General features: G+C 37.0%; 1 protein-coding gene across 1 annotated transcript; it reads right to left on the bottom strand.

Annotated features, from left to right (window-relative positions):
* Nucleotides 1–1,439: 1,439 nt before the first annotated feature.
* On the bottom strand, nt 1,440–12,466 carry TMEM244 (transmembrane protein 244). Its single transcript, XM_070931774.1, has 6 exons — nt 12,401–12,466; nt 9,027–9,112; nt 8,355–8,428; nt 4,019–4,144; nt 2,712–2,756; nt 1,440–1,534 (listed from the first exon to the last, which is right to left on the bottom strand). Exons 1-6 carry the CDS (start codon nt 12,464–12,466, stop codon nt 1,440–1,442), a joined length of 492 nt encoding a protein of 163 aa, XP_070787875.1.
* Between the last annotated feature and the right edge of the window lie 217 nt (nt 12,467–12,683).

Below are 12,683 nucleotides of genomic sequence, written 5' to 3'. Positions count from 1 at the left end.
TTTTAAAATATGAATAAAAGAGATTGAATGTGAATTTTTTGAATGTAGAGCATGTGGTTTACACCTGAACTATAGTTTTTGGTCTAGTGCTTAAAATACCAGGCTGGAAACTGGGAAATTATGAGTTCTAGTCTCACCATAGGCATGTAAATCAGCTGGTTGACTTGAACCAGTCTCTCTCCCTCTCCCTCCTTCCTCAACCCACTGGGAAAATATGAGGAGGAAGGAGTAGGTGTCTGACTAGGTGGCTTAGTGGCTAAGACACTGAGCTTGTCGATCAGAAAGATCCACAGTTCGGCAGTTCGAATCCCTAGTACAGGTCTCCTGCGTGAGCAGGGGGTCGGACTAGATGACCTCCAAGGTCCCTTCCAACTCTGTTACTGTTACTGAGTATTATGTATGTTTACCACCTTGAATTATTTAAAAAAATAATAAAAGTGGGATAAAAAATAAAGTAAGTAAGTAAATAAATAATATCTGAGATATCATCACAGTTTTATTAATTATTACTTATATAGTAGGGTGCAGAGACCTACTGTATTAATAAAGAAACCACAACATCTGAATTTATATTAATATATATTTTAATGGCTATGGTAAAGATCTTCACCGTTGTAAAATCTTTACTTTAGAACATGGCCACACCCCTAACACATTCTAATGTGAATTTGTCAATATTAATTTCCTACACCCACTCACTCACCCACACACCCACACCCACACCCACGCACATTCACAGAACATGTTTTCCCCAAAATATGGTAAGAACATTCATAGTAATCTATCAATTAATTTGGTCAAGTGATTAAGGCCCTAGACTAGGGGTGTCAAACTCACGTCGTCATGGCGGCATCACCTGACGTATTGGGACTGTTTCCCCTTCGCTAAACCAGGCATGGGCGTGGCCAGCACATGACGTATCTGGACTGTGGGTTGAGAGTTTGACAGCCCTGCCCTAGACTAAAAACTGAGAAACTGTGAGTTCTATTCCCCACTTAGGTATAAAAGCCAGCTGGGTGACTTTGGACCAGTCATTCTCTCTCAACCCAACTCTCCTCATAGGGTTGTTGCTCAGTGGAAAATAGAAGGAGGAATCAGTGTTAGGTATGTTCACTGCTTTGAGTTATTTATACAAATAATAATGATGGGATATAAGCAAATTAATTAATTAATTAATCACAGATTAAATTCATTATTATGTGCTGGAGCAGGACTATCTTTAAATATTCTTTCTATTTCTTTCCAACTTTTATCAAGAAAAAAACCTATTAAGCTAGAAATAAAATAAGTTGAACATTTACAGAATATCAAAGCAAAAATCTGAATAGCACCAATAATAATAGGTAATGGAAGTGTTTCTGATTCTGCTCTTCAAAAGATTACATGCTGATACAAACATGTTTTGTTAAAAAGATAATGGAGACACTGAACAAAATATTTCAGAAATCATCAAGAACAGGATAAATAAAATTGTTCTTGAACAGGTAAAAAGCCAAACATTGACCACTGCAAATCATTAAAATGAGGCCAGAACCTATATAGAAAGAAAGAAAAAAAATCTGTATTAGTGTACATACTATTAGTAATGCATATAGACATTAGTTTGTTGTAATGGATAGAAATATGTTTCTTACTTAGGCTATTGCTGTTTTCTGTTTTTAAGGAGGTTTTTTTTTCTCCCTTTCTTTTCAGGTTCAGGAACATGAAGTATCTGATGTTTGGATTTAGTATTTTTTTTTCCTGAGAACACTCAACATCTTAGCAGGATAGAACTCTCACTACTTCAAAGTGGGAAACTTGTAACTGTTTATAAAGAATCTTTATGTGTTTAGATAATTTATCTGCAGTTATTCCGAAGTCTTTTTTAAAAATTTTGTACTGACTTTAGGATAAACAACACAGGATCAACTTCAAAACTTCCCCACTTACATATGTCTAGGAGTGTCATGCTACCCTGGGGAGAACTGGTGGTCTGAAGGCTTTTCCTCTGCCTTTTAACTTTGCAATTGTTCTTTTTAACTCAATTTTATTTTTGTTTTTAACCACAGATTTTATATGGTTTTATTGCTTTACTTGTACACCTTCCAGAATCATGGGTGGTATAGAAATTTGATAGATAAATAAAACCAAAATAAAAAGTTAATATTTCCCACTGACTAAGCTCAATTCCTGAAGATTCTATGAACATGTAATTTTCTTGTCAATAATATAAAAATTAATATAAAATTATATTATACATTTTTAAAACTTCCATATGCCTTTGGTTTTGTGGTGATTCCCCATCCAGCCATTAACCAAAAGTAATCAAATTTGCATTGTGACATATGCATTTGCATCCAATATTGTAACACAAATATGAAAGTCTAGAATTTCCATTCTGATGTTGAAAAGCACATTTTTTTCATCAGTATTATTTATACCAGACACGTACTGTATGTCTGTTTTTCTATGTAATTTAAGTTCTCAAAGCTCTAGCATTCAATAAAATGTCAAATATATTTTATAGAAATATATATTTGTGTGATTTATGATTGAATAATCATGCTGAAGATTACAGTTGCAAACACAGAGATAGGTGAAGATGTATGAATTGACAAGTTGTTTCCCTATTTTTTTTTTAAATGATATGTTTTAGTAGAGTGATGCTTCCTAACTATCAAAATTATAGATTTACTGTTTGGAATGATAAAATCATAATTGTTTAAACATACCTAAAGCTGCCCACCAGTGCAATATCAGTGGAAATTCAGCCATTACTGTAAAATGAAAAATTATGATCTACATGAAATTAGGAGAAACATCAACATCAAACATCATCTTTGGAAAGAAAAAAATAATCTTAATGAATATAACACCATTGGGCTTATAAATCAATTTTAGGAAAGAATTGAAATTTAAAAAAACCCAATAGAGTACATTGCTGTTAATTATCACAGTTTAGAAACAATATTTTAAAAAATGCATGTTCTGGTGCAGATGAGAATGTTATGTATCAAGGTATGTGCCTATTAGGCATCTATTACCCTCTCTGAACCAGGTGTTGGGGATACTATATGTCTCCTCATTCTCCTTTCCTTTTAAAGAATTGTTCAGTGGGAATTTACACCCAAAGTATGCTTGGTGATGGCTGCACTTTTGGTCTAGATTTCAACCCTTATTAAATATTAATCAACTGCATTCTGAGATGTGCTCAGGGAAGGGATATATTTCAGATCTTTCAGAATTAACAAAAATTCTGTGCTGGTTCACAAGAATAACCTTGCATCCAAATTATCTCAATGGACTTTCCAATCTGTGACCTTTAACTGGGTGAAATGAAGCATAATAGGGCAACAATTGTTGAACCAAGCTAACTCAAAATGGGATAACTTACAAAATGTGTTCAAAATCCAGGAGTCGTGACTCCCTAGGGAATGAAATTTGGGGCATTTGTGGCTGCTTCAGTGCTACTGGCTGCTGCTGGGCTGCTGCTGCAGTCACATAATCTTCATTTTCAAAATCCCATGACAATTTCCCAGCCAGTCTCACAACCTTTCACTCTCTCTCTCTCTCCACCTAGCAGCAGCCATTTACCTAGCTGATGGGCTGGGCTGGGCTGGAGGGAGGAAAGGAAAGGAAAGGAAAGGAAAGGAAGGGAAGGGAAGGGAAGGGAAGGGAAGGGAAGGAAAGGAAAGGAAAGGAAAGGAAAGGAAAGGAAAGGAAAGGAAAGGAAAGGAAAGGAAAGGAAAGGAAAGGAAAGGAAAGGAAGGAAGGATCACCTTGCATTATTCCCAGCTGATGTCACCCTCCCATGTGCTCCCCTAAACTTTGCCAACTACCTTCCCACCGCATGCCTTTCTCGACCCATGCAGCATCTCTTGCATATCCCCACATATATTCATGTCACCTAATGGAAGACATCTTTTACTCCAGATTGTATTCATTCAAAACATTGAACACTTTTTCCATTCCATTCCATTTTATCCCTGGAATCAGTAGTTTTTCTGAAGCAATGTTATTTAATAAACAATATACCTACCTGCTGAAGTTACTGTGATGTGAATGATTGTAATAGTAATGGCATAATCCCAAACCCATTCTTCTACTAGCAAGGCAAAGAGCAGGCCAGAGATGGCATAAGCTATTTCCATTGATATTATAAGAACTAGAAACACAGAGATAAGCATTAAAACAATAAATGGGATCTTTTGTTCCATGCTTTCTAATCCTAAATCTGCTTAATTTCCAAACACCAGATTGCTGTTAAAGATAGGAGCAGGCTGGCAACGTTATATTATCCTCAGACTGTAATCTTTGCATCTTTGCATGGCTGATGGCCAACACAAAATCCTTGGAGATAAATTTGTGTTTGTGTTTCTCACAAACTGTGATACCGGCACATAATTTTAGACTGAATTTATTTTTTCTGTGCCTTCTATTTAAAGTATAAAGTATATAACTATACTTACTATTGCTTTTTGGGGGTTTCAGTTTAATCTGATGACTGGAAAACTGATTAAGAAATATATGGCAGCATGGTGGCACAGTGGTTAGTGTGCAGTGCTGCAAGCGAATACTATTGACTGCCAGCAGTTTGATTCTGACCGGTTCAAGGTTGACTCAGCCTCCCATCCTTCTGAGGTCGGAAAAATGAGGACCCAAATTGTTAGGGGCAATATGATGACTCTTTAAACTGCTCAGAGAGGCCTCTAAAGCACTATGAAGTGGTATATAAGTCTAAGTGCTACTGCTCTTGCTAGGGGGAGTCGATGGAAGTAATATATTTATGGTATGCCAGAACATTTCCATCCTGCCACATGTTCACAAGACTGCCACTCCTAAACTATCCTTACTATGTGGGAGAATAGCAAGTGGGGTCAAGTTCATTTTTAAACCAAACATTTAGGAAGTTCAGTTTTTTTGAAAGGAGGTATGATATGGAATAAGACAATCCTGTCCCTCAGGATCACTTTTTGAAGTACACTGTTTGAACCAGTGTACCCATTACCCAATACACAAAAAATTACATAGCTGATAGTGTAGGAACAATTTCTTGCCTATATCAATAGCACTTAGACTTATATACCGCTTCACAGTGCTTTATAGCCCTCTCTAAGCGGTTTACAGAATCAACATATTGCCCCCAACAATCTGGATTCTCATTTTACTGATTTCGGAAGGATGGAAAGCTGAGACTCAAACTGCCAAATTGCTCGCAGCCGGCAGTCAGCAGAAGTAGCCTTCAGTACTGCATTCTAACCACTGTGCCACCACGGCTCTATAGATGTCATGGCAGTTACCAAAACATTATTAACTTGTTAAATCCTCATTTTTATAAAGATAGAAAAGTGTCACAATTTTTACTATGCTGCTAGCTTTCCAAAAGAATTTAATGCATATATTTAGTCTTGCTATCATGATCGGACTTCTATTACATACTCAAGTAATTTAAGAATACATTGTTACATAGATTAACAGTATGCTGATGAAGAAGATTAAATTAAAAATGCACAGATTCAAGTATTGTCTTGAGTGGTTGGTTCTCAGTGTGCTTGGTTCTTCACATGGAAACGTGAAACAATTCACCTTATTCTCCAAAGAGCTGATCCTGCATCACCAAAAATCAGTACCAATATCCATTTTAGTTCAACAGAGTGAAAGCAGGTTTTCTGAATTTTAATAGAAAGCCTAAGGTTTTTTTAAACATCCATTTAATCATAGCTGTTCTCGGTAATCAGGAAGATCTGTGGAGTGAAGAGCAATACTACTTTGATTTCTGTAAGATACTAAGAATTGTATCTCTAATTTATTCTTCCAACTTTCAACAGTTCTTCTGGTCATTACTCTAATTGCTGTACTGTAATCCCATAGATAAGCCCAGGGAATTGGTCTCTTTTCACACATCTGTAACCACAGCATTTCTGAGGCTAGGAAAAAGGAAGAACTAGAGAGCACAATACTCCAGCTAATGATTTGTTCCTTTAATTTCCAAGAATTGAAGGGACAAAAGGAAAAGGAAGAGAACACTCTCTGCCAATTCCCAAATATCACAATTTTTTTAAATTAAGAAAACAAACGTTATTCAACTTTACCGAATTAAAAAACAAATTTCCAATAACATCAAAAAGGAGAGGGGGGAAGAGAGAGAGAGAGAGAGAGAGAGATTGATTTAAGAATTAATTAATGATTTTCCCTAAAAACTTATCCTGGAATAACATTTTGACACCTTTGCTCCATTTTATTGTCATGGTGTACATTTTACTGAGGATGTCATAATAATAATGTCAGGAAGATATATGAGACATTACTTAAATCGGTAAAATTCTTGAAGAGCTTAAAATCACAAGAGTTTAAAAGTAATAAACCTTGTGGCATTATGTTTCTGATTATACTGATCATACTGACACTTACATTAAATTAATTTTGTTTTATAGTCATGAAAGGTAAGAAAACACCTTTTTAAAACTATTATTAGATTGAAGCTGAACTTTTCATAGATTGTCTATACTCATCATTTCCCTAACACAGTTGTCAAGTCTCTTTTCATCATACCCAGACTGGAAAAACTCAAGCTAGTTGACAGCTATAATTATAAATCAACTTAATTGTTGGCTTACAAATCTGGAATCTGGGACCAACACTAGGAGGCAATTTTATTCATTGGAAATGTAAATGATAAGGCAGGAACCAGGAGTCCTCAGGGTAGACAGAATTGTTATGTAAAGTAATCTTAGCTTCCTCCCAAGGCTATCCCTAGAGAATGGCCAAATGTCTATTCATTCTGAAAACTGTGAGGAAACAGCCATGAGTTTAAGTTCTGAAGTACTGACCTAAAGACTTCTTTGCTCCACAGTGGGCAATCACTGTGTTAAGGCTTTACTCTGGTCAGCAATAAAGGTTTTAATCTACCCAAGTCATGTCTTGTGTCAAGTCACACCAGGAGTTTTATTTGGTATTAAGTATGAGAAAAGCTGTAATTTACTGCCCAGCTCTGATGTGAGGTCTAACAGGAAAAGTAGAAATTGTTGCAATCTGTATAGTGATTAAGAAAGGACCTGGAATACTCTGAACAATGCAAAGGTAAGGTCTGATGGAGTGGCTATTAGTGTGGGTAATGTGAGCTGAGGGATAATTCACTGGGAAATTAGTGACAAAGCAGAATGCAACTGCTCAATAGTGAAAGTTGCATTTCCATGAATGTTGATGGAGCATGTCAAGGCCACAACCAATGACCGCTGTAACTAATTTTATCATGAGGCACATAAGGGAAAACTTTCAATCTGGCTAGTGATCATCTGTGGAAGCCTTGTACCAATGTTAGCATTTTTTTAATGTACTGTGAGTTACCATAAAGGGTGACTTGAGGAGATGCCATTTCAATAATTCATCTATTGGGATAATTACTTTCATTCCTATTAGACAAGCCTGTGGCCTTTTTTTCCTGATGAAATATATTTTCCTCAGCAGAATACCCTATTGGCAATTGGGTATTAATGGAGCAAATAAATATTGGGCTGATGCAGATATAACATGAAGGTCCTACATGGCATTGTTGAATTTTTTTTTTTTTTTTTTTTGCATAATATGAATTCAATCATTATGGTTAGAATTACTATATTATTAACCAAGCCACTTGGGTGTTTTTATCTGAGTGGAAGATGCCATGGTAAGATGATAAAAAACATTTTGATTGCCACAATCTCCCACTGATTTCTAGAAATATCAAGATTCACAGATCAGCTTTGTAAACTGATCTCTGATTCCCAAGTCCTTCAATGCAGTCTTGGACTTTGCCCTGCAGAAATCAAGCATCCAAAAAATACCAGCTCCCAGAGGACAAGTTTTGTCTTCTCCTTATTATCATCTAGACTAGAGAGAATAGTCATGAGTTCATGGTATTCCTGGCCTATTCTCTGTGTTCTTAGATCAATAAGAGTAAAGATGGTTCTTTTCCAAAAGAATTTGGAAGGGCTGGGAAATAAAAATAGTAAAAATGTCATAAAGCTATCTAGTATTATATATCCCCCAAATTAGAAAGAACAGGAAGAGATCCGATACTGTTGCCTCCTCCAGACTCACTTGAGATAGCCACTGTAGGTTAAACCATCTAATTTATACATCACCCTTCACACACTGAATTTATTTTGAAACCATGTGTCTTTTCTCAATATATAAAGCGAATCTATTGATATTCATAAATGCAAACACTGTATACAAATTATCCCACCATTAACTCCTTAAAATTTCTTCCAAGATTCCATACATCAGTCTAAGAAGTGTTTGCATTTAAATTTAAATCAACTGCTTGAAGCATTTTGATAGAAAATGGCCTTCTAGTTGTTTCAAGATCACAGATAGAAAAGAAGAAAACTTACCTAAATAATAGGGGTTAAACCATGAAGGCTTTGTCTTAAAATCAAAAGGTGCAAATCCATCCAACATTTGAATTCTGTGAATATATGTAGCATGTCAACAAAGTCCTTCGGGAATATCTGAACAAAACATTTTTCTTCTACACATGTCTTCCCAAATATAGAGACTCTCATATATGCTGGATAACAAATATTAGATAAAGTCACATTGCATTATTGAATGTAGCTTACCTAACATCTTTTTCATACCAAATTCAATTACTAAGCATAAATATACATATATGCATATCAGAGGTGGGTTTCAACAGGTTCCGACCAGTTCTGGAGAACCGGTAAATACCATCTCTGACTGGCCCTGCCCCCATCTATTCTCTGCCTCCTGAGTCCCAGCTGATCGGGAAGAAATGGGGATTTTGCAGTAACTTTCCCCTGGAGTGGGAAAGGAATGGAGATTTTACAGTATCCTTCCCCTGCCACGCCCACCAAGCCACACCCACCAAGCCATGCCACACCCACCAAGCCACACCCACAGAACTGGTAGTAAAAATATTTGAAACCCACCACTGATGCATATATGTCTAAATGTTCTATTCAAAACAAATGAAGCCAAAGTCAATCCCCCTCGCATAATTTCACACATTTCTGCATTTAAAAAGGTACTTAAAGTCTTCTTACCTGAATGCTGTGAAACAAAAGCACAGGACTATGTAATACACAAGGTAGAATATTAGCACACATTTTAGCAGATTGAGCAAAATAATCTGTAAATAAATAATAAAATAAAATTAATGTGCTTTCTTAACCACCTTTTGCTCCAAATCACTAAAAAAATATCACAGTATGTGTGAGAATGCTCTCTTTCTCCCTCTCCCTCTCCCTCTCCCTCTCCCTCTCCTTCTCCCTCTCCCTCAGTGTGTGTGTTGTGTGTGTGTGTGTATTCAGGTATACTTCTTTAGTTACTAATTGCATGAAATCTAAGGTCAGCAGCATCCATGGGAGGAAAATTGTAACACCTGCATCATAACATCATTATATAAATGCTACCATTTACATAAGAGCATCAGACACTTAGATCGAAGTATATAATAGCATTTGCATGGTAATACAATTGCTTGCATGTCATTATTTCGGCATCAAGGGATTTATTTATGCATTTGACAGTTTTTATACTTTGCCATATTTTAAAACAACTCCCCATGGTTTACTCCACCAAATCATAAAAATGACCCATAACATAATATACCAAAAACCAATCCAGAGGTAACACCTTCTAGAGAACAAAAGTGTAATTCTGTCCTGAAAGGTTATCTCCAAGCTTGTCTCTAAACTTTCCAAAATGCAATTGGAATGGGAATCATCCAAGTTTCAAGGGTGGGGGAGTTTATTCTAGAGAAATGGAGTAGCAGTATGAAAAATTGCTTCCTTCATCTCCTTCAGCAACTTCACGTATGGAGGGAACTATGACCATCTCTATCCTAGATCATCACAATCTCTCTCAGTTCTAGGACTTCTGGAAAACTTTGCTAACAAAACTGCAAGGACTGGTCCTAGCAGCCTCTGAAAATTGGCCAGAATTGAATGAAGGGGGGGGAGTTACAACTAGCATTTTGAATATTCAAAAGCCAATGCAGCACCCACAAGCTGGTGTCATCTGGCTGCAATAATTCTCCCCCACAAGCAGGCAAGCAACAGTATTTTATACCCATTGCACTTTTTGCATAGTTGTGAAAGACAGCCCCATGTAAAGATCATTGCAGTAGACTGCCCTAGAGGTAATAAAGCCATGATTTACTGTTAAATATATTTTTCAGAATGGCTGAGTGTGCAATTAGATGTCTCTTCAGGCATATGAATAATAAGAAAAGCTTATCCAAGAAAATAAAATTGAAGTTTTGTCATCTTTGGGTTTGGAAAGTATAGTAAACATTGTAAAGGAATTATTAGCTGGGATCCTAAGGTAATAAAGGAAAATAGAAGTGAAGCCTCTCGCCACTCTTCCTTTTACAACCTCTCCTGCCTCAAATACAGGTAGACCTCGACTTACGACCACAACTGAGCCCAAAATTTATGTTGTTAAGTGAAGAATGTGTTAAGTGAGTTTTGCCCCGTTTTACGACTTTTCTTGCCACAGTTGGTAAGTGAATCACTGCCATTGTTAAAGTAGTAACATGGTTGTTAAGTGAATCTGGTGTCCCCATTGACTTTCCTCATCGGAAGGTCACAAAAGGTGATCACATGATCCCGGGACACTGCAACCGTCATAAATATGAACCAGTTAGCAAGCATGTGAATGTAAATGACATGACTATGGGATACTGCGATGGTCGTAAGTGTGAAAAATAGCCATAAGTCACTTTTTTCCGTGCCATTGCAACTTTGAATGGTCACTAAGCGAAGTGTTGTAAGTTGATGACTACCTATAGCAGGCCTGTCAAACTGGTGTCAAACTGCAGGCCACGCCCATCCCGGCTCTGCAAAGGCAAAAAACGCCATGATATATCACGATACATCACATGACGTGATCGAGTTTGACACCCGTAACCTATAGTCTGGAGAGGCACCCTTTTCTTCTTATCCCAAATCATTCAAAAGCACCATTCTAAAAGGTTTAGTGTAGAAGAGAAATAGCCAGGGAAATAAAATGAGAAAATGTTACTTCTGTGTATTTTCTTAGATTCGAGTTATTTGTTAGGCTTGTGAGGAGGCAAAATGGAGGTGGGAGAATCAGGCTTCTATTTCACTTCACTCTAAAATAACTAGTAGCAATAATGCTATCTCTTTTTTAGCCAAGCTAGAAAATGTGTGAATAGCAAGGTCTGTACATCTGATTTAGTCCAGAGCACTGTGGGAGACTGAAATGTTTTCCCACTGGCTGAATTAATTTCTCATAAATATTCTACCAGGGCTTTTTACAGATGGTGAATTTCATGCCCACAAGATCAGTAGCAGAATATTATTCTTGGACAAGGGCAAGCAAGGAACAAGGGTTGCATCCACTTCTCCCAGACTAGAGAGTAGTTTTCCTGATGTACAGCAAAGCTGAATCATCTATAATATATCAGGTTATAATGTGGAGAAAGGTGGAAATAGATATGAGCTAGGTTGTAAAGGAATGTCATTTTTCTGTTGTTACGGTCTGAGTCTAAGCCTAGTGATAACTTTTATATCATATTTTTTTCTTCAGCTTATCTAATCACCCAATTCAGGATATCTCTAGGCAGAAATATATAAAAAAAGGCAATCATAAAAAATACATATCAAAATAGCAAGACAAATGGACAGCTGAAGACACTAATCAATATACTACTATATTTCCTAGAGGTCGGATCACTTAACACTTTGCCAAATGCCATAGGACCAGTAATATTACAATACTGAGTGAAAGAAAACTGAACAATATACTTTTAAAAAGTAAAGGTAAAGAGTTTCCTGTCCAGTTATATTCTACTCGGTGTGTGTGTGTGCCAGTGGTGGGTTGCCCCCGGTTCGGACCGGTTCACAAGAAGCGGTAGTAAAACCGGTGGGAGGCCCCGCCCACCACCCCAGATGTCATCATCAGTGATCTGCGCATGTGCAGAAGCAAGTTGCGCGTCCAAGCTTTGCTCGTGCACGCGTTCCCGTTGCGAACCGGTGGTAAAGGTAAGTAGAACCCACCCCTGGTGTGTGCTTATCTCCATTTCCAAGCTGAGGGAGCCAGCATTGTCCGAAGACGCTTCCATGGTTTTGTGGTCAGCATGACTATAAGCTGGGGCACACAGAACGCTGTTACCTTCCCACTGAAATGAAACCTATTTAATTATTTGCATGCTTTCAAATGCAAATTGCTAGGTTGGCAGGAGCTGGGGCAGGAACAGGAGCTTATCCTGTCACATGGGGTTTGAGATTCAAACTGCCAACCTTCCAGTCGAAAAACATTGTTTCTTAATTGCAAGGCCAACGCACCTCTGAACAATATATCACCTAATTACAAAGCATCAATTGATAGAGGATTCAAAAAAAAAAAAAAAAAGAGGGAGAGAGAGAAAGAAGTGAAAAACAAGAAAAAATACCATTGGAACTCTATTCCAGCAAGTCATCTGAATTGACCCTGAAGATAATCCATAAACCTCCTCCATCCTATTAAAATTGCACTATATTCATTCGTAATGTTGTTGGCAGGATTGTAAAGAGATGGGCACAAAGTACTGTAATTCTGTTTGATAAAAAGTTTTTTTTTTCTTAAATAGAGAAATATCATCCCACAATCCTTCACACTGAATCTTTCTGATCATTTCTTGTCTAAATTCCAAACATATTTATATTACTGTATACTTTTCCCATTGTTAGCTATCA

The sequence above is a fragment of the Pituophis catenifer genome, unplaced genomic scaffold (assembly GCF_029215685.1).
Source record: "Pituophis catenifer annectens isolate HBS135680 unplaced genomic scaffold, rPitCat1.0.hap2 SCAF_1, whole genome shotgun sequence".
Taxonomy (NCBI): domain Eukaryota; kingdom Metazoa; phylum Chordata; class Lepidosauria; order Squamata; family Colubridae; genus Pituophis; species Pituophis catenifer.
The sequence above is the reverse complement of the archived record's forward strand: the minus strand, read 5'-3'. Positions and strand labels throughout refer to the sequence as shown.